General features: G+C 41.2%; 1 protein-coding gene across 6 annotated transcripts in view; it reads left to right on the top strand.

Annotated features, from left to right (window-relative positions):
* Atp13a3 (ATPase 13A3) overlaps positions 1–21,960 on the top strand; it is an 86,762-nt gene that overhangs the window by 29,857 nt on the left and 34,945 nt on the right. For 5 of the 6 annotated variants that reach the window (XM_003476955.5, XM_013160226.3, XM_013160223.3 and 2 more), the window contains 10 exons: positions 487–567; positions 1,988–2,057; positions 3,797–3,931; positions 4,369–4,441; positions 10,576–10,707; positions 11,833–12,012; positions 12,400–12,557; positions 14,767–14,955; positions 16,538–16,599; positions 19,953–20,103. In XM_003476955.5, the coding sequence (XP_003477003.2) occupies positions 487–567; positions 1,988–2,057; positions 3,797–3,931; positions 4,369–4,441; positions 10,576–10,707; positions 11,833–12,012; positions 12,400–12,557; positions 14,767–14,955; positions 16,538–16,599; positions 19,953–20,103 (1,231 nt within the window). The remainder of the gene's footprint in view (positions 1–486; positions 568–1,987; positions 2,058–3,796; positions 3,932–4,368; positions 4,442–10,575; positions 10,708–11,832; positions 12,013–12,399; positions 12,558–14,766; positions 14,956–16,537; positions 16,600–19,952; positions 20,104–21,960) is intronic. The other variant, XM_013160225.3, reaches the window with a different exon arrangement.

Here is a 21,960-nt window from a genome sequence, read left to right as displayed (position 1 = left end):
CTCACCAGGTCTGCTAAGGCTCAGGGAAGGACTAGGACTGCTGTTTTGTGGAGACAGATACCATTGAATAGGACTTTTTAGTGAGAAACTAAAATTGTAAAGGAGAAACTATATAGATGAGAAGTAAAATTGTTTTAGTTTCGAGTTGTCAGGTTAATTGCACGTTGCTGTAAATTGTTTAGTTTAATTATTATTGACTCTTTACAACTCTGGTGTAGCCTTAACAGATAATGATGTTACCTAAACTTGAGTATGTGGAGCCATTTTACCATGCATTGGGTAACTTAGTTGTCATGTTTGAGTCTTAGACCATTTAATAATGTTTATCTTAAGAATTTGAGATTTTAAAATTCTCATTCTTCCTAAATTTTCATTAAATGTTTCTAAGAAGTTTCATTTCTAAAGTCAGGGATATAGAGAAATGAGGCATTAAGATATTTGGATATTTTAAACTTTGTTTAAAGTAAAAACTTTGGATTTATTTAGGGGACTGGATGAAGGTGTTTCTTGTACGTCAATTTATGAAAAGCATAGTGCAGGACTGACAAAGGGGATGCATGCTTACAGGTAACTTTTATCCAACTAAAGTTAGCTCTGTTCTCTAAGTTCCTAAATTCAGACTATATGTAGTCATCCCTTTACCATATAGTACCTGTTAACAGGTTTTAAATGCTACAGATGAGTTGAAAACTGGTATTTTATTCAAATAAAACTGTCTCCAGTTTAATCATGAAAATGTTAAAGCTAATTATTGAAGTTTGCATCTCTGAAATTCCACAGTTTCATCATTTCAAAAGGTGCACAATCTCATAATTTAATATCTCTGAAGTTGAGATGTGGTGTATAGTTGGTGGAGTGTCATTAACTGTGCTCGACAGTTTTTTATTTTTTTTATCATACATACAATAGTGCTGTGTCTTGTAAACTGATAGCATCTTACATTTTTTCAGATGTATTAAGACTGTAGACATGAAGGGCTGGCTTTAGCCCAGCGGTTCCTTCGAGTCTGGCTTCCCAACCGCCCGGGCCGATTGGTCTGGTGGTTTGAGACCCGTGGGCGCTCTCCAGTCCATTTTTTAAAAAAAAGACTGTAGACATGAATTTACCACAATGAAAATTTATAAATTGGCAGTCATTTCTCTCTCTCTCTCTCTCTCTTTTTTTTTTTTTTTTCTTTTGGTAAAGCATAAAAGTATGCCAGTGTATTAGATATTTTAAAGATAGATGCCAGTTTTGGATTAAATTAGAATTTTCTTGTTGGTTTCTATAGCATGTTCTTTCAAAGGTGCAACAAAAGGATCCCCTTCAGACTTAGATCCTGTAAAAGGTAGTATTATTCTGTCACAGTGGTACAATAGAAGGCACAATGATGAGGAATGACCTTTCTTTTTCTTCTTGGCATACTGAGGATTGGACCCAGGGTGTTTGCAGGGAGACCACTCCCCAGCATATGTTTTATTTTTTTCTGGTGAGCAGACTGGGCTTGAACTTGAGCTCCACCTGAGTCAGCCTCCAGCAGTGTCAGGCTGACAGGCATCACTGAGCTCTACTAAGCCACGGTTTAAAAGCATAGTTTTCCTAAAAGTCAGATGTGCAGTCTTCTGAACTAAACATCCTCAGTATAGTGTTCTTAGAAAAGCAGGGAGGAGTTCCTCACATTTTATTTCTTCCTCAAAGTTGACATTCATACTTGACCAGCTTGGATGGAGCAGACAGCCTTTTGCTTGCATGGTTTTTATTAATAATGGGAGAGGTACCTGTCACTCACTAAAGGTGTGAGACAGTATCCAATAAAATGCAAGCAGTCCAGTTATCCATTGTTGACCTCTTCTTTTTAAATACTGTAGGCAGAGAAGAGTTTTAAGAGTACAACGCATGAATTTAAGAGCATCCTGTGGTTTGAACTTATCTAATGCAATGCCTTTCCTAAATTATGCTGTATGTACATTATACACTGAAATACTACTATTGTATTTTCCTGTTATAGAAAATTGCTTTATGGAATAAATGAAATTACTGTGAAAGTGCCTTCAGTTTTTAAACTTCTAATTAAAGAGGTAAGACTGCTGTATAGAGCTCAGCGTTTGGGATTAATAGATTTGTCAATTTGGAGAGTCGTGGTTAATGAGATAGTCTTAGTTTTCTGTTTTCTAATTTCCCTTTGCTTGCTGTTTTTCTTGGAGAGTAAAAGTAGAGAAAAAATTTGCTCTGCAAGGGAATTTTGGGTATGAATCTTATTTTGTCTAATTTTGTTTTTATTAATTGCCCCCTTGGACCATGTTTCCTTCCCATGGTATTCTGTGGTGCCTTACTGGACAGTGAGCATTAGCGTGCGGAAGTGTGAAGCCTGATGGGGTGACTTGGGGAAATGGCACAGCGAGAGTTCAGTTGTTAAGTGCCAGAGAGGTAACGAAGGATTGTAGGCAGGGAAAGGAAGAGAGCAAGTGACTTTGCCTAATGACAAAAGCTGGCCAGTCTTTGTGCTGTTTTTCAGCTGTCATTCTGGGGTGAAGTGTAACTGCAATGGATAAATACTTTTAGTAGAAATAAGGCTTCTTTCATGTGTATAATGCATACATTACATGGCCTGGTGTAATGATGAGGCCTGGGAAAGCCTGATTTGTAATATGGTCCCATCAGTAACCGCTGTAGTCCCCGCCCTCCACCCCCAGAGCTGGGGATTGAACCCAGGACCTTGAACATGCAGTGCATAAGTGTTCAGCCCCAAACTCTCACACACTTTGCCATCCTAGTAGTCAGTTTTGAGCTGTGGAAAACCTTCCTCTGGCTGGGTTTGGTGTCATATGCTAGTAATTTCCAGCATTCTAGGGGTGGAGGCTCACAAATTCAAGGCCAACTTGGACAACTAACTGACTTAGTGAGACCTTGTCTCAAAAAAAATAAAAGGCTGGGGGTGTAGGTCAGTGTGAAGGCCCTGGGTTTCATAACCAGTATCCCCTCCCCTGCCCAAGCACCTTTCTCTTGCTCTTTTACTTATATAATTAGAAAAGGCTTTTTTTCCCCCCTAAGTATTTCATTTAGTTTTGAGGTAAAATGGTACTACATCAAAATGCTTTGGAAAAGTGTGGAAGCTTCAATTTTAAGACTTTGGGGGGAGGGCAATGGAGATGTGGTTAATGTGTTGAGGCCCTGGGCTTAATCTCACTTCCTGCCTCTCCCTCCTCCAGATAAGCCCATTATTTAAAAAAGACATTGAGAGTTTATTAATAAAGTCGATAAATCACAATGGAACTTGGGGGAATGAAGTTTTTTTGTCAGGGCTCCGTTATCTTACTTTCACTCAGGATCACTACTTTCCATTGAGAAAGCAAAACAGTTCACCCCATTATTTCTTATTTGTCTTTCCTTTGCAACCCAGAGAACTGTCAACATTTCTGTTTGGAGTTCATAAGTAAACATTTGTTCTATTTGGTTAAAAGTTGGGTATCTTGTATTGACCTAGAGCATAGTAATTACTGCAAATACATGCACTTCATTCCTAAAGCAGGATGCAGGACAGCTAAGTTCACACACGTCAGCTTATTCTGGCTGAGTCTGTGTTAGATTTGTTATGAATCTAAATGGATACAGAAATTTTAAATCTGAGTTTGCCAAATTCTGGTAGCTCACTGGAAAATAAGACTCCTAACACCCTGTCCTGCTCTTTACGGTGCATGTGGTCCTAGGTTACTATGGAGCTTATTCTGTGCATAACTGGTAGTTACTTTTCAAGTGAAAATGTAGAATCTATATGGTTATAATTATCTCAGTTTGACTTAAATCTTATATTTTTTAGGTTCTGAACCCATTTTACATTTTCCAGCTGTTCAGTGTTATATTGTGGAGCACTGATGAATACTACTACTATGCTTTAGCCATTGTGATTATGTCCCTGGTATCCATTGTGGCCTCACTGTATTCCATAAGAAAAGTAAGTAGATTTATTGCTGGCTTCACACAGTGTTCACATTCTGTAACAGTGAGTGAGGTGTGTGGAGCGGTGATTGGCATAGAGGAAGCATTCAGGACCACTGCTGTTTACCTGCCTGAGTATAGACGCTGCTGTTATAGTTGGGCCAGACTATGCCCCTTTTAGGGGCAGCTCACTCACTAGCTGCCCACTTTGAAGCTGAAGGACCTGGACTTGCTAGTCTCAAGCTGTAGCACTGAGAGGCTGCCTCCAGTTTCCAGGCCTTCTCAAGCTGCTTCTCGTTCTGTTCTGAGTTGATTCTTTTGACTTGATACTGTATAAAGACAGAGCGGTAGGCACCTGTTAAATTAGTGTGCTTTATTTTCTAGCACCCTGTATCTCAGGGTTTTGAGGAGTGGTTCATGAGGCTCGTTTTTGTTTTTCCTTCCTTTTTTTAGCAATATGTTATGTTGCATGACATGGTGGCAACTCATAGTACCGTCAGAGTTTCAGTGTGCAGAGTCAATGAAGGTAAGTACCTGGGTGAGTGTCCAAAGAGTGAATCCAGAGCCCCAAGCCATTGAGTGCTGTGGTGTGAAGTAAGCCCAGTGTGTTTGTTTATTTATGTATACATAGACACACACAAATGCTTGCATGTTCTTGTACTACTAATGTAAGAACTGAAAGTGCAAGTTTGGATTCCCAAATTTTATCAGAATCATTCATTTATATAAAATTACTTTCTCTCTCTTTCTTGTCTGTCTGTCTGTCTTTTTATTTAACTTGTGCATTACTGGAGAGTGAAACAAGGGCATTTGCATCAAGCTCTATCTCTAGCCAGTTTTTATTTTGAGAAAGGGTCTCACTTCATCATTTCATCTGGGCTTGAACTTGGGATCTTCCCGTCAGGCTATAATCACAGAGCCTGTGATTATAGGTTTGCACTGCCATACCCACCTTTTTTTTTTTTTTTTTTTTAATGATCTTGCTAGGAGAGACAATAAACAGTACCAATAAAGTGCAGTAAATGTGATGTTAGGGAGAGCTGAGACAACTTACATTATAGAGGAAAGCTTGTCTACTGTGTTATCAGGGATGGATTTTTTTAAAAAAGAGGCACAAAGAGATTTAGGCAGAATTGAAAGCACACAGTCAAAGAAAATTGACTGCAGGCCTCAAATGAGGCTAGGGATGGCTGTTTTAATGATTTGATTTTACATGGCTACTATTGAAGTAGTCACATGAGAGGTAGATGAACAGTTGGTACAGCTAGAGTACAAGACGAGAGTTCTAAGTGTCCAGAGACCTGAAATTAGAGGTGGCACTTTTTTTTTAATTTAAAGAATGAACAAAACAGAAAAAGAATAGAAATAATACATAATTTCAAAGAAAAAATAAACAGTAAGAAATCACTAGTTGATAATTACATACTGTCCTCTCACAAATAGTTGTTCAAGTTACAAAAGTGACACATACAAAGTAGACATTCAAACAGCGAGACTGCAAACAGTTCTGTTCATATCTAACAAAAACTTAGTAACATGATTATCCATCCTACACACTTAAACATGCATGCAGTTACCCATACCTTCATGTATGTTAAGATTAAACAAACCAAAGCAGGCTAAATCACTCTGAACAAAGAATAATAGTATTGCTGGATTTCACATCATGACACTACGGGATCAGCACTGGGTACTGTAGTGTCTCTTTTTCTTCAAAATAGTTGTTCACTTTATCATGTATTATAAGATCAGTTTTCATAAACTGTTTATAGGTTCTACGCATGCATGAGTCTCTACGTGTATTTATTTCTATCCTTTCTATGTTAGAGGGAGAAACAAAAAGCATGGCAAAACAAAACATTCCGATAAACACATGAAACAAAAAAGTCATATAAAACCAAGTACAAGGTGTTCTACAATGGTTATTGTGTTGTCTCTTGTTTTCTTCAATAGAATTGTCTGTATCACCAGGCATAGTATAATTGAATATAGCTGTACATAACAATATTAATAAAAACAAAACATTGTAGGTAGTGTAAAACTTCAAAAACAGGTAATAAATCAGAATGAGTATCATAGTGAATCTTGTCATCTTCAGTGTAGTTGCCTGTACTCTCAGACTTGATACTATCAATCATAACAGGTTTTTTTTTGGTGTTTTTTTGAGACAGGGTCTCGCTATGCAGTTCAGGCTGGCTTTGAGCTCACTTGGTAGTCCAGGCTGGTCTTGAACTTGCAACGATCCTTCCACCTCAGCTTAATCATAACATTTTTAAATAAAATCTGTCAATACCAAACAGCAATCTAACAAACCAGGTTCAACTAAAATCAATCATAGTAAAACAGTGTAAGTTATACAGGGCCTTAGATTAAGTTAATAGGAAATTAAGGATGATTACCGTACTATATCTTGCTATTTTGGGGATAGCTGTCTGTGCCCTCAGATCTAGTACAAACAGACAAACTGGGACAGAATATAATCTATCTAAACAGAGTGGTGTGAGTAATGTGGGTTTTAAATCCTGATACACTATTACCAGTATCCTCTACCTTCTTTTTTTAGACTATTCCTCCCTTTTGCTCCTACAAGGTGCACTGTGCATTTTTTGGTCCAACTCCCTCAGTTTTTAGATTGGGCGGGGGGCACCTGCTACTTACCTAATTGGTTCTGAACCTTCTCACTTCTGGACTTGATCTCAAGTTGTATTCCTTTCCAACCTATCTGTCTTTCAAACCTATCTGCAGGTGCTGGTCGAGTTGCACCTATTACTCTCTGGTTCCCTGTCACATAGAGCGTTGCTTGCTCATATTTGATTTTCGGTCTGTAAACCCCTTTTCAGGTAAATTATATTTCCTATATAGAGCATCTCGGGGGACCCTACCTCCTCCTCTGCCTCATTTCTGTTATGCTGTTTTTATTCATTAGTTGTCTGCATTTCTCTTTCATTCCACTTTCTGCTCCATTCATTGAGGCCTCTCTGCCACTGTTCCTGAAATCCTGGTACTTTTTTTCTCTCTAGAATGTCTTTCAGTATTTCTGTAGGGTTGGATTGGTGGTCTCAAATTCCCCCAGTTCCTCTTTTTCTTGGAAGCATCTTGTTTCTCCATTAACTTCTAGAGACAGTTTTGCAGGGTACATCAATCTGGACTGGTGGTTATTTTCTTTCAGGGCATGGAATACTTCTGCTCCAAGCTCTTCTTGATTTGATGGTCTGTGTTGAGAAGTCTGCTGTAATTTTGATAGATTTTCCTTTATAGGTGATCTGTTTCTTTTCTCTGACAGCTTTTAATATTCTGTTCTTATATTAATTTTCTGGAATCTTTATTATTATATGTCTGGGTGTAGCTCTGTTTTGGTTGTAGGTGGCTGGAGTTCTGTATGCCTCATACAGTTGAATCATTTCCTATGCTTGGGAAGTTTTCCTTAATTATTTCTGTGAATAGCCTTTGTAGTTCCTTTGTTTTTACTTCTGCTTCTTCATTCACATTCTTTATTCTTAAGTTATAGACCCTCTTGTCGTTTTCTAGCCTTTGTATTGTTACTGCCTATTTCCTTGTTATTTTTAAGAAATTTTTCTTTTCATGATCACACATTGCAAACCTGTCTTCAAGTTTTGATAGTCTATCCTTAGTTTCTTTCAAGAGGTTGGCCAGCTTTCAATGGAGTTTTTTATTTCCTGATTAATCTACTTAGATCTTGCTTTACTTGATTAAATATTTTGCTTTTGAGCTTGTCTGTGAGGTCCTGAAGATATCTCTTTATGTCCACTGATGCCGTGTCTGATATTACATGTTTGCTGCCCTCAGTCTCTTTTGTATTTACCTCTCTTGGATCAATGTTCTCAGGGCTGTGGACTGGGGACTTTTTCTTGTTTCTTTCTCTTGTCGTGTTTTTGGTTTCTTCCAAACAGGTGTATAGAGGAGGTCTCAGCCCCTTTCCTTGTTGGTTATGGTTCTTCTGAAGCATGCTGACTAGAAATTTCTGCTTTCCCAGTTTGCTATTGGTCATTGAGGTGTAAACAGGGGCTGTCCCTCCCCACCTGGTCAGTCAACCTGTGAGGGCCTTCACTGTGTTAGTGTGCATTGTGCATAACCACTTGGTTTGGGGTGACTTATTGGGGCCTGGCCAGGGGCGTGACTCAGGCCAAACATATCCCACCAATCTGGTCTGGGAAGGGAACCACTGACTGAAGTCACTGCTGTTCCTTGTTCCTGCCTGTCCTGCCCGATTCCAACATGTTGTCCAGTTGGCTGCCCCTTTCCCCTGGGAGGGTCTTATTCCCAGTACTCAACCCGCTGGTTATGCAGGTCCCTTGCCAGCTCTGTTCTCCATTGGGCTTGACCACCTTGGACTTCAGGATGAACATAGTTCCAGCGGGTCACAGCGGTGGGAGTACAGCAATCAGCTTGGTCAAAGCAACAGGAATTTGGGTGGCTCTGACGAGTCGTGGCCGTGCGAGGTCGGGCACTATGACGAGAGCAACATGGTCGCTTATCTTAGCTGCTCCAATGGTAGCCCTGGGACTGCATGTTTGACCAGTTCTTTTCCCTTTAGTTTCTTACTGGGTGAATAGGATCCATCTCCCTCTGTCTGGACCTTCGCACGATGTTTTATTCTGGTATTTTGAGTTGTCTGTCTCAGGGAGCCTCTGTATTCTGCTGCCTCTCTATCCACCATCTTTAGCTCCTCCTCACTTTTGTTATAAAAACAAAGAAATTCTGCATGGCACATGGTGCAACTGTATGGGTAATGGATGAGGCTTGGTAAGGAATTCACTCTCAGTCCAAGAAGCAGTGGAAAGTCCCTGAAGCTTGTGAAGCGCGGGACTGCATGATCAGAACTTGGCCTTGCATAGAGAAGCATGGCTTCTGTGTTTCGATGAGTTTCATGGGGCCATGCTGAAGGCCTGAGCTCGGCTGAGATGGGGGTTATGGAGACCAAGAGAATGAGATGGAGAGAGGGAGGGAGGGAGGGGAGGGAGGTATAGGAAGGAGGGGCGAGGGAAAGAAGAGAGCCATGGGCACGAGCAGTGCCTGGCAATCATGAGCGTGAATCCTGAAGAGGGTTGGGCCAGGGTGGATGTTGGTGCTGCCCAGTTACGAAGAGAGTGGTGGAAGAGAAGCAGGATTCCAGGAAGGGTGACGTTTCTGACACTTAAGTTGGGCGAGCATCCAAGAGATGCCAGGGGAGGCACCTCAGCAGCCTGAGCCTTGGAGGCAGGAGCTACGTCATTTCTCCACTGAAGCCAGTCTTCCCTGTGCATGCCGTCCTCTTCCCGCTGCTTCCTCCTCCTCCTCTGGCTGGGGCCGTCAGCACCCCTGCTGCAGTCTCAGGGTTGTAGGCTGCCTCTTTCTGCTCTTCGATGCCTGGATGGCCAGATTCCTGGGTGGCCAGGGTGTGTGCTCTTCCCTGCCTCCTCTTTCCCCTCTGTGTGTAGTTTTCAGTCTCCTGCAGATTCGCTTTCTGGTCTCCTGAAAAGCATGGGTATTTGAAGCACTGCCGAAGCTTTAGGAAAAGTCATTCCACGTATTTTAAAATAAAGGTTTTAATTTAACATTAGTACACCTATATATTAAATGTTGTTTGTTAGAAGAGATTTCATCAATATTCAGTAGGCTCCTTTATTGAAAGTATTTGTCCTTCAGACCAGCAGGGTGAAACAATAGTTTTTTTTCCTCACACATGGTATTTACAAACTAACGTAGCACTGGAGAGCAGCATTAGTTAAACTTGAGGGGAAGAAGAATCTGAGGAAGGGAGAGAATGCCTAAATGGAAGGTGACCCCACAGAAAAGCCTTTATTTTTGGTCTTTGTGAGCCAGCGTCTCACTGTGTGTCCCACGCTGGCCTCCAACACACAGCAAAGCTCCTGCCTTAGCCTCCCGAGTGTTGGGATTACAGGTGTGCCACGCCATGCCTGGCCAAGAAAACTTTTTATCTCTGAGATGGTGGTTAAGGTTTTAGTTAAGTTTCCAGAGAGCTATTATAGAGTTTAATTTATTTAATACATATATGGATTGTATGGTGCCGCAGCAGGCTAGGACAGTGCTCTATTACTGAGCACGCTTGCCAGGCGGGCACTTATGCCACTGAGTTAAATCCCCAGCCCTGAAAAGAATATCTGAAAAGAACCTGTAAGGAGTATTGACAAAGCAGTGAAATGTTAGGTCTATAGATAGTGGCAGTTAGGAAAATAATATTGTAAACGTACTGCTGAAAAAAATGCAGTAAAGTTTTTCTAAGTTTCCTTCTGTTTTCCTGGCATTACAGAAACCTGATTTTGCTTCACCTGTTTGAGCAGATCTAGTGTTTATTTTCTGAGCTGGATGATAACTCAGTTGGCAGCTGCCCTGAGCAGTGTGTGTGGAGGGCTGTGGCACTGTGCATTGCTTGTTAGAAACCCGGATGTGGCCGGAACCCTGGCACCAGCTTACCCTGCTGGTCAGAATTCTCCATCCAGCCCTACTCTGTTTTTTTTTGGTACCAGGGATCGAATTCATGACCTCATGTTTGCTAGGCAGGTACTTAAGCCACTGAGTTAAATCCCTGGCCCCAGCCTGACTCTGTTACTATTACAGAGAGATGAGGAGTCCTTTGGATAAATGATTTGTTCTCAACCTGGTGAATATTTTTCTCATATTTTCTTTATTTCTGTTCAGAAATAGAAGAAATCTTTTCTACTGACCTTGTGCCGGGAGATGTCATGGTCATTCCTCTGAATGGGACCGTCATGCCGTGTGATGCAGTTCTTATCAGCGGCACCTGCATTGTGAATGAGAGCATGCTGACAGGTGAGGGAAACAAGAACAGGCGGTGTGCCTGCTGTTGATGGTGTTAAGTAGTTGGAGAATTAATTCTGTCAGAATCTGTCGGCCTCCATGTCTTCACTGATGAATTGCTTTGCCCTCCATCAGAGCCATGCGCCGTCCTGGGGGCTTGGTTCTGGTTGCCAGTCCCTGTCTGCCACAGCTACTCTTGGTGTGAGGAGATGGTGCCATAGTAAGGGAAGAAGGAGAAGGTTCTTTGTCACAGAGAACGCAAAATATTTGTTTCCCTATTTGTGGTGGAAATAAATAAGGATTTTTTTTTTTTTGGTCTTTGAGACAAGGTCTCGCTATGCAGTTCCTTCACTTCACTTTATAGCCCAGGCTGGTCTCCAACTTGCACTGATCCTCCTGCCTCAGCCCCCCGAGTGAGTGCTGGGATTACAGCAGTGCGCCACCATTCCTGGCTGTAAATAAGGATTTTATATTTGTATTAAACTGGAGAGAAGTAGACTTCCAAATGACTTCCCTTTGCAAATTCACTGTCAAGTTTTTTAGGAGGCAAGGAGAGGCTTGCTGATCGAACCCAGGGATCCAAGGGCGATACCTGAGACCTTTGTCTTTTTCCCTTTCCCTTCCACCTCCCTCCCCTTTCTCCCCTCCCTCCTCTCCTGTTCTCTTTCTTCCCATTTCCTTTTTTCTTCCCTCAATTTCGAGCTGGAGTCTTAAATGACTGGAACTTGTGTGCTGCCTCCTCCAGGCTTCTGAGTAGCTGGGATTACAGGTGTGCACCGTGATGCCTGCTGACGGGGGTTATCTTGAAATTACAAATCACTTTCTGTAATTATTGTGGAGGCAAAATTTGGCATTTTTGAGTGAACCAAAAGGTAGATAAAAAGCTGATTAATCTATCTTGTGTACATGTAGAGCACTCCCTGTTTTTTTGGATTTCTTCAGACAGAGTCTTACTGTGGGATTCTAGGCATGCACCACCATGCCTGACTGTCTGTGAAGAACTCTTAATAATGAGGATAAATAGCACTGTAACAGTTAAGTTAGGTGTTCCTTAACACAGACTTTTTTTTTGTTTGTTTGTTTTACTAATTTCTGTATTTTCCGGTAATAATTTTATTTTATTTTATTTTTTAATAGGAGAAAGTGTTCCAGTGACAAAGACTAATTTGCCGAATCCTTCCATGGATGTGAAAGGCACAGGAGAGGAATTCTACAGTCCGGAAACACACAAGCGGCACACTCTGTTCTGTGGGACAACTGTGATCCAGACTCGCTTCTACACTGGAGAGCTGGTGAAGGCTGTTGTGGTTCGGACAGGTACAGAATGTTGAGGTTGTGTGTGTTCCTGGGGGAGGTTGGCACACACGCACGCATCCCGTCACAGTCCTTGTTCCTGTCCCTCCTCCCCTCGGGTCTTCTCCACCCTGGTCCCCTGCCCGTCACCACATGGTCAGGCTCCCTGCTTCCTTAATTTCTTTTTAAATTATTTGTGCTTTGGGTTTCTATGTAAGAGAAATAATGCCATATTTAGCCTTCTGTGTCTGAGTTAGTTCACTTAGCATTATGGTCTCAAGTTAGTTAGTTAATCGCACATTTTGTAAGCATAGATTTGATATCTTCTCAATGTTTAAAACAATGTTTTGAGACCTAATTCTTGTTTCCTTATAAAAATATAAGTAATTTTTCTCTTTAATTTTTTAAAAGGATTTAGTACTTCCAAAGGACAGCTTGTCCGTTCCATATTGTATCCCAAACCAACTGATTTTAAACTCTACAGAGATGCCTACTTGTTTCTGCTGTGTCTTGTGGGTGTGGCTGCCATTGGGTTCATCTATACAATTATCAATAACATTTTAAATGAGGTATGTACGTCCGGAGTTTATTTTGTTTTGGTTTTTTATTGGTACTGGGGATCGAACTCACAACTGTGCATTTGCAAGTCAGGCGTTTTTGCCACTGAGCTAAACCCCCAGCCCTATAAATGAGGCATGTACGGGAGAAGTCAGTATGGGTTGAGCCTTAATTCTCATGTGTGGCTATTGAGGACCTTGCAGTGTGAGGAGTGAAACAGAAACCAGGTTTTAGGCTAATTCTGATTGCTCCAAGAATGCCATGTGAAACTGGCAGCTGTTGAGTCATGAAACACAGATACAGATCATTTCCATCTTTGCATACGGTGCTTTTATTTTTTATTTTATTTTTTACTTTATTTTGAAGACAGTAAAGCCAAGCAAAATAGAACAAAGCCATTCAAAACAGTGTGTCACAGGACTTCAAAACAATATGAAATCAACAGTTGGTATCCTAATGCCTCTTGTTGTCTTCAATAGAGCTGTGCATACTTTCAGACATAGTAAAAAATGTAACAAAACAGAGCAAACCAATAAAAACAAAACAACACAGGAGAGGATTTCAAAACAAGATAATAGTAAATCCAAAATGGCTCCCATAATATATCTTGTTATCTTTGAAATAGCTGCCCGTGCCGTTGACTATAGTAAAATCAAACAAAACAAAGCAATAAAACCCAACTCAGTAAAACTATGAAAATGATACAGGACTTCAAAACAAGGTGATAGGGAATCAACAATGGCCACCATCCTCAGAGGAGATCCCCATAGGTGCCACATTGTGTGCCATTACCTTCTATCTTCTTTTTTTTTTTTTTTTTTTCCTTTTGGTCTTTTTCGTTTTTATCGGAACTGGGGATCAAACTCCCGACTGCCTGCTTGCAAGGCAGGTGCTTATGCTGCTGAGCTAAACCCCCAGCCCCTGCGATTACCTTCTAAATAGATGATCAGACCACTGGCCCTAGACCTGCAAAGCTAGTGAAACACTAAACACGACGAACTTTGCATTTCACATCAATCCCCGTCATTGTAGCCTGTGTTTCTCCAGATGAGCTGCTTTTACAGAGGGGGGTGTGTGTGTGTGTGTGGGCGGGGGGTTGGCTCTTGCTTCTCAGCCCACATGCTAGAAAGGGCTGGGTCTGGCTGTACCCCTATGGTGGTGGTCCACTCATGGTGCTAGTTTGCAAGGAGGGCTTGCTTCTTGGTGATTTCTTATTCTCTTCCCCTGCAGTCTGCGAATGGCACTGACTCACCAGAAAAAGTCAGGGTCTGCCCCCAGCCCCCCCCCCCCCCATGGTGGCGGTGGTTCATGCGTGGCACTAGCTCGCAGGGAGGCTTGCTTCTTAGTGCATATGGTGTTTTGGATGCATGTAGGTCTTCTACATTTACCTTTTTGAGACTTAAAAAAAAAAATGCACGCACACCAAAAATTTCTTTTCTTTGGGATAAAATATACAGCAACAATTATTTTTGAACAAAGGGCCACTAAAAGGTATATTGTCAGGTCCCTTTCTCTTTCCCTTCCTCCTTCTTTTTGCGATACTGGGGATCGAGCCCAGGGTCTCATGCATACTAAGTAAGTGCTCTACCACTGAACTTTTTCATTTTAGTTGAGACAGTCTGTAAAGTTGTCTATGCTGCCCTTGAACTTGAGATCTTTCTGCCTCAGCTTCCTGAGTAGCTGAGATTACAAGCATGTACCACTCTTCCTAGCCAATTTCTCTTCCGTTCCCTGTGGAGACAGTACAGTATGGTATTTATAGGATGAGTCAGTATCTTGGTGTAAAGCATGACATGTGTGAAGAATGGGAGGTGTTGCCTTCTTGGCAGAAGTGTCCTCTTGTCTTTCTATGATCCGCTTAATAATTCACTTAGCTATTTTGTAGACTCTCTGAAGGAGAAAAAATTATAAACCATTAATAGATGTGTATATATGTGTGTATGGTGATATATGAGATTTAAACTATTTATAATTTTTCACTAAAGAAATACCCACACTAAACTAGTAAATGTTCCTTTATTTTTGGCTTTATGAGAGAGGGTCTTGTGTAGTTGAGGCTAGGTTTGAACTCACTGTGTAGCCCAGTCCGGCCTTGAACTCATAATGATCCTCCTATCTTGGCCTTTTAAGTGCTAGGATTATAGGCATGCGCTACCACACCTGGCTTTAAATTAGTAGATAATAATGGGGTTTTACGTTTATTTCTTGTGCCAATTGCAGGTGGAAGTTGGGACGATAATTGTTGAGTCTCTTGACATCATTACAATTACTGTGCCCCCTGCACTTCCTGCCGCAATGACTGCTGGTATTGTGTATGCCCAGCGAAGACTGAAAACAGTTGGTATTTTCTGTATCAGTCCCCAAAGGATAAATATATGTGGACAGCTGAATCTGGTTTGTTTTGACAAGGTTGGTGTGGTTTCATAATCTTTTTCAGTGGTTACTGCTGTGTATAGCTTTCAAATTTTGGTTTTCATTTTCTTTCATAACTGACTTGCCTTTGGTGTTTTTATGTATTTATTTTTTTTGTCTTTTTCATTTTTATCGGTACCAGGGATCGAACTCACGACTGCTTGCTTGCAAGGCAGGCGCTTATGCCGCTGGGCTAAATCCCCAGCCCCTGGTGTTTTTATTTTTTTGGTAATGAGAGTTGAACTCGACCTTGTGCTTGCCAGGCAGGTTCTGTACCGCTGAGCTATATTCCCGGCCCTTGCCGTTGTTCTTTAATGTCCCTTTAATTTTCTTCTTCCTCAGCTTATTTAGTTTATCCATCACTTAAAAAATATTCCTTGCTTTCTCAGTTTTTTAAGTTTTTCGATATTGGTTACTTGGCTTTTGTCTGTAGTTGACTAATTGCTTTTATATAGAAATATATGTTGTAATGGTAAAAATTTTTATCATTACTTTTAGATAATGCAAGTTTAACAGAATTGGCTCCATGTATGTGTATTTAATGTGATTTTTTGTTTTTGCTCAAAAATATGTGCTTTTAGTGTTTTTGCATGATTTAGACTAAAACAGTATGTTTTACAAATATAAATATCAGTGATTTTATATGAAAAGAATTGTATACCTATGTGAAATACACATTTTTTGCCTCTTAACATTACTGGGGTAAAATTAGGTTTTTTGAATGTTTGATTTTGAGAAATCTTAGTCAACTCTTTTATTGAAGATACTTACATATTTGAATGTATATGTTTTGAAATAGTAAAGGTAGACTCTTGGAAGAATTTGATTATTAAAGAAAATATGAGAAGTACAAAGTCTGAAAAAACAAAATACATGCATCACTGTTTCATGTACTTAGAAAATACGTTTATGCATATATTTTTTGGGAGCTTGTTTTTTTTTGTACTAGGGATCGAACTCATGACCTAGTGCTTGCCAGGCAGTTGTTTTTCTTTTTTGAGTGCTGGGTATTGATCCAGAGCCTTGCATATATGGTAGTCACATGTTCTGCCACTGAACCACAGCCTCTAAAATCTCTCTCTTTTTTTCCCCCTTATTTTGCAGTCATGGGAGATTGAACTGAAGTACTGCAGCTTTTTGTACATTTTGTTTTGGGGCGGGGTCTTGCTGTGTTGTCCAGGGTGTACTGGAACTTGAGATTCTCCTGCTTCAGCCTCCTTGAGTGCTGGGATTACAGATAGGCAACACAGCACCTGGCTCCCTAGAATTTTCTTATATTGAAACATTTAAGTAGACACAAGCATTGAGAAAAGATAAGAGTATAATAAGCTTTCTTGGCAGTGTCTTTTGCTGTAATTTTTAAAATTTGAACTGCCATGCTTCCATTGTGCTTTTCCGTCATGCTTTGTGTATGCTCCTGGAAGTCCTCCTCCCTCCGTGGAGATCGTGCCTTGCCTTTTTTTTTCAGATTGCAGTACTCCACTGTGTGTATGTAGCAGTTTTCACTAATAGGTGCGCTTGGAGTTTTCTTCTTTGACACACTGTGCTTACTCGGTGCTTGCGTACTTTTTTATTTTAGACTGGAACTCTTACTGAAGATGGTTTAGATCTGTGGGGGATTCAACGAGTGGACCATACGCGGTAAATATTGGCTAGATTCAATGCTTGATGAGTTGATTTTAATATTTTAGCACGTGCAATATTCACACATAACAAATGCTCTTAACAGGCAGCTATGTACTGCCACTGAGACTAAGCAGTTGATGTTTTGCCGTATGTACTTCAGGTTTCTTTTAAAGGATTGAAATACTCAAAGTCCCTTTTTTTGTTTCTATAATTTTGAAATTATTTTTATTTTTGCATAAGTATTTTTATTTTCAAAACATGTTCAATCTATAAATGTGCATAGGTGATAATGTTACATGTTTTGCTATTATTCCCTCTTTTAAATTGCTTTCAAAAGGGCTGGGGACTTAGTGTCTGCCTGGCAAGCATGAGGTCGTGAGTTCGATCCCCGGTACCAAAAAAAATTAAATTGCTTTCAAGGATCTTAACTTAGTAATTTTAAGTGCTCTATATTTCATTATGTAATGAAACCATAGTGTCTTTTCTACAAGGAACAGTTTCATGTTTTCTCTTTTTTCCCTATGTGTTCACAAATAGTGCCAGCCGTGAGTGTGAGGCTGGGTGTGCGCATGCCGGCCTGAGTGCACACTAAGCCCACTGGCGCCCAGCTTGTGCTTTGCCTCTAGCCTTGCCTAGTGCTTGGTGACTGAGCAGAGTGCCTCTTGTCCTGTGTCCTTGACAAGCTAAAATATTGCCAAGCATTTTTGGATGAGTAGGAAATGCCTGTGTGCATCTTTTATTTGTATTCTCTGCATTACTTACAAAGTTGAGCATCTTTTCACATTTTTGAAGTAGCATCACTTAGCATTCTCCGTGCTGTTTGTATCTTTTTTCTTTTACGTGGTTCCTCTTTATCTGCCATCTTCATTGGCTAGAAGTCCCGTGTGTTCGCTGGGTTGTAACCTCTTGATACTGTGTATTGGAGATTTATGCTGCCAGTTTCAGGCTCATCTTCTTACTTTGTTTTTGTCTTTGATGCCAGAAATTTTACTTCTTTTGTTGTGTTTATGTTATTTTTTTCCCCTCAAAAAGCTGCCAGATTTTCGTTTAGGTAGTTGAGAGGCTGTTTTTTGGTTGTGTAATTTCAGGAGTTTTATCTTCTACTCATGTTGTGATCTTACTTATTCCAGCAACACCTTGCCCTAAATTCTGTTTAATTTGAATTCTTTCTCTCATTTTCTTAGAAATTATGCACCCTAATTTTTTACTCCCTGTTTTTAAATTAATATTCATAGTTAGGGGCTTAAGTTTTAGATGTCTATACTGCCTCCTGAATCCCCAGACTAGGTAAATTTTACCCTGATTATTTCCCTCCATTGTGCATATTTGTTGTATAGTGTTTTATGATTATGATTTTTGTTTTATACATTCTTTTTTTTTTGGTCTTTTTTATCGGTACCGGGGATCAAACTCACAACTGCCTGCTTGCAAGGCAGGCGCTTATGCTGCTGAGCTAAATCCCCAGCCCCCTGTTTTATACATTCTTTGTGCTTGGATTTATTAGGTTTATAAACACCTTAATCATAGTTTCTTGTGTTCCATTCCTGTGGATTGAATTATCTTCTGTAACCATTGCATTCATTAGGTTTATTTTACTTTGCTTTTTTTTTTTTTGGTGGTATGAGGCATTGAACCCAGGGAGTTCGTTTGCACTGAGTGTTACCCCATGTCGTTTTAACTTTAATACTTTTATTTTATTTTGAGACAAGGTCTTTCTAAGTCACTAAGTTGCCAAGTATGGGCTTGAGCTTGGGACCCTTCTGCCTCTGCCTCCCAGAATGCTGGGACTATATAGCTGGGCACCACTGTGCCTACTTGTGTTGTGACTCTTTAGGGATAGAGTAGCTACAGTTCTAGGTTGATTAGTTGTGTTTCCTCTGCACTTGGGAGGGGTCCGCCCATTTCTCCTGACATCTTTGGTTACTGCTAGCAAAGTCCTTGGTCTCTAGGAATTTGCTGTCTCTCTTGTTCCTTTATAATTGATTTCTGCAGTTTCGCCATGCTCTTGTATTATTTTATACATTTTGCTTCTAAATTCCAGCAGTTCATGTTTTTCATAAATTGTGGAGAGCTTTCAGCCTCTGCTTTTTCCTTTACAGCTTTTCTCCATTCTTTGTCTTCTTTTCCATCTCAGCATCCTCACTCTATGATGGATAAACGGCTTCACTTGGTTCATTGTCAGTCTGCCCACAGCTTTTTCTTACTTAAAAACACTTTCTGGCATTTTTTTGACTGCCATTTTACGGTCTCAGATTTATGGCATTGGGATTCTTTGTTGTGTCTCTGACTCTGGCCAGATTTTCCTGGCGTGCCTTAAACAGTAGGCTGATCCTGAGCTGGCCCTTTCATGGCTGCGTGGTGGGTCCCCTGGCAGAACAGATTTCTTTTTGCTTGCCCAAGGGCCCTGTGGTAGGTTGGACCAGACCAGCGTCCCTGTTGTTCCCATAGTTTGGGGATCTTAGGGCCAGGCAGCACTGTGCATTCCCACCCCCACTGTAGAGGGTAGTGGGTCAGAGGAGGGCTTTGTTCTAGGCCTTTGCTCAGCTACTGACAGGCATTGCAGCCCTGGACAAAGGACTGCGCTGCTCTGTTTGATGCCCGTGTCCGTGGTGGGGGTGATCCTTGCTGTGGTGTGAGACAGGGACAAGTATTGCATGTGAAGGTCTTAGAACAGTGCCTGGTGCTTGGGACATGCTGCAGAGATCCTAGTGCCCCACTGGCTGTGTGGGACGGAATTGAGCCCAGGGCCTTGGTACAGAGCTATGTCTCTAGCCATTTTTTTTTTTTTAATCTTTTGGAGACAGGGTCTTGCTATGCAGTTCAGGCTGGCTCCAGCCACTTCTTTAAGGCACAGTCTCACCAGGTTACCCAGACTGGGCTTGAGCCTCCTGCCTCAGCCTCCCAAAGTGCTGAGATTGTATTACAGTGCCATGTTAACTGTTTTCTTGAACTTCGGGTGGTGGAAGTGACAAGCCTAATCTTGGTGGGGCTTTGGAGTTGGTTGGGTAAACTTGTGGGCTCTTTCCCCATGGTGCATAGTTCTTTAGGAGCACTGGCATCCTTGGATGAGAGGGGTTCTGTCAGCGTGAGCCCCCATTTCACAGGTGCCCAGAACTTTGTTTCCTGTTCTGTGTGAGGTAGCACCCCAGTCTATGGGGTGCTCTGGTGGTCTCCACTCTTCCTCCTCCCCCGTGGCTACAGTGTCGGCTCAGCTCACACCACCTCTGGGTTTGTTTCCATCTATTTTGTTTCCTACATGGAAATTTCCCTTAGCTTGATTTTGAATTTACATTTATTCTTTTAAGCTACAAAGTCTAAAAAAGGCCTCTTGGGGATTTATGAACCTAACTGAGTGTGTTTCTGTTCAGATTTCTGTTGCCGGAAGAAAATGTTTGCAATGAGACGTTGGTGAGATCTCAGTTTGTCGCATGCATGGCTACTTGTCATTCCCTCACAAAGATTGAAGGAGTGCTTTCTGGCGATCCCCTGGACTTGAAGATGTTTGAAGCCATTGGATGGGTAAGCTCAGCATCTCACGGGCAAGTGGTCTTCAGGAAAGTACAGTGAAAATTAAATGACCTCACAGAAAGGCCAACCGTCAGCCCTGTGACTTTGAAAGAACGGATTATGCAGTTTGTACAGATGCGACCTGGAAGGGGTGCAGGAATGTGTGGTAGACTAGAAGTGAGTGTCACTGTGCTTCCTACAAACTGAATCTGTTGGCACAGAATAAAAGTATCCAGCAGCATTGCATCCTCAGTGTTCCTCAGTCCTATCTTTTGTTTCCATATGGGTGTGTGTGCGTGTTGATTTGCACTCTTTCTGCTACTAGTAATTTTAATTTGTAAGTGCTTAGTTCTTTGGTTGTTATTGTCCTATGGCCTTCATTTTTCCTTCCTTTGTTGTCATGTGTTGTGTTTTTTCTTTCTTTCTTTTTTTTTTTTTTTTTTTTTTGATACTGAGGATTGAATTCATGACCTCGCACTTGCCAGGCAAGCATTCATGCCACTGAGCTATATTCCCAGCTCTCTTGTTTTTTTTGGGACTTGGTTGCGTTGTATAGTCCAGGCTGGCCTCAAATTTGTTAGCCTCCTGTCTTACCCTCTGAAATTCTGACAGCGGAGGCAGGTGTGGTAATATGTGGCTAGTTTCTTATATAGATGTGATAATTGTTTTTAGTTTTTCTGGCAACACAGTTGTTTGATTCTTGGTCTCCTTTATGCTATTGGTTTTCATTGCATATGTGGACAGGACTTTTTCACTCGAGTACAAAATGTGACTGGGTAGTTGTGAGTGGTAGTGGTGCAGTTCTCCAGGGGCTTGCTCACCAGGAGCTCTTGCTCGGGCAGCCCTTGCTCCTCCTGGGTTGTCCTTTCTAGAGGAGCTCCCTGAGCTCCTGCTGTGCTCAGCTCAGCCCAGCTCAGCCCAGCTCAGCCCAGCTCAGCTCAGCTCAGCTCAGCCCAGCTCAGCCCAGCCCAGCCCAGCCAGTGGTGCTGCCAATAAGATGTCACCTCTTCTGGACTCTCCTTGTGTGTGTTCAGGCCACTTATAGCTTCTTGGGCAGGCTGTCAGCACTGTCCAGGGCGCCCTGTGCTTCTGTGTTTGAAACTTACCCTGTCCCTCCTTGGCTTTCTGTTTTTGTTGTTGTTGTTAGGCTTTTAGAAAGAGAGCAGTGGGTGACTAACTAAACTCTGCCATCTTCAGAAGGTTCATAGTTCATGGTACTGAAGTTTGATTCCTGAAAGGATGCCCCACTTTTATAGAAAGAGAAGCAAAATAGGGCTGATTTCTCTGAAGCTCCTAAATGTTATTCAGTGAAACAGATTCTCATAGATAACATTGTAGGTAACAGTGTTCAGTGTCTGGTCTTTAGAAAGACAATTGGTTATGTAAGGCAGTTTGTATTCTACTGCTATGAGGTGTTTTGGCGTGATGCATTGGGTCTGTCTTTTTAAGTAGAGTGGGTTCGAAGAGCCAGGCACCACGGCTGCTTGATGTGATCAGTGGTGTGATCAGCTTCAGAGATGTTAAACTGTGTCATACAGTATTTACAAAATTGACTAATTGGGCTCAGTTTTCTTCTTTTTTTCTTTGGTTGAACTCTCCAGTTATAGTAAGATTAATTCATTATTCCTCATCTGTGGGTGTTTATTATAGGAGTTTTATTTGAAAAAAAAATTTTTTTTAAATAACTTTTGTGCTGTGGATTGAACCCAGGATCTCATACTAGCCATGTACTTTTTTTTTTTTTTTGGTACCAGGGATCACACTCATGACTTCATGCTTGCTAGGCAGACGCTTATGCTGCTGAGCTAAATCCCTGGCCCCTAGCCATGTACTCTTACCATTGAGCTTTATACTCCTGCCTTTTGGAAT

Source organism: Cavia porcellus, unplaced genomic scaffold, assembly GCF_034190915.1.
Source record: "Cavia porcellus strain 051 isolate PalLab524CR breed Dunkin Hartley unplaced genomic scaffold, mCavPor4.1 scaffold_14, whole genome shotgun sequence".
NCBI classification, from domain to species: Eukaryota; Metazoa; Chordata; class Mammalia; order Rodentia; family Caviidae; genus Cavia; species Cavia porcellus.
Note: the sequence above shows the minus strand (reverse complement) of the source record. Positions and strands in the feature narration are given on the sequence as shown.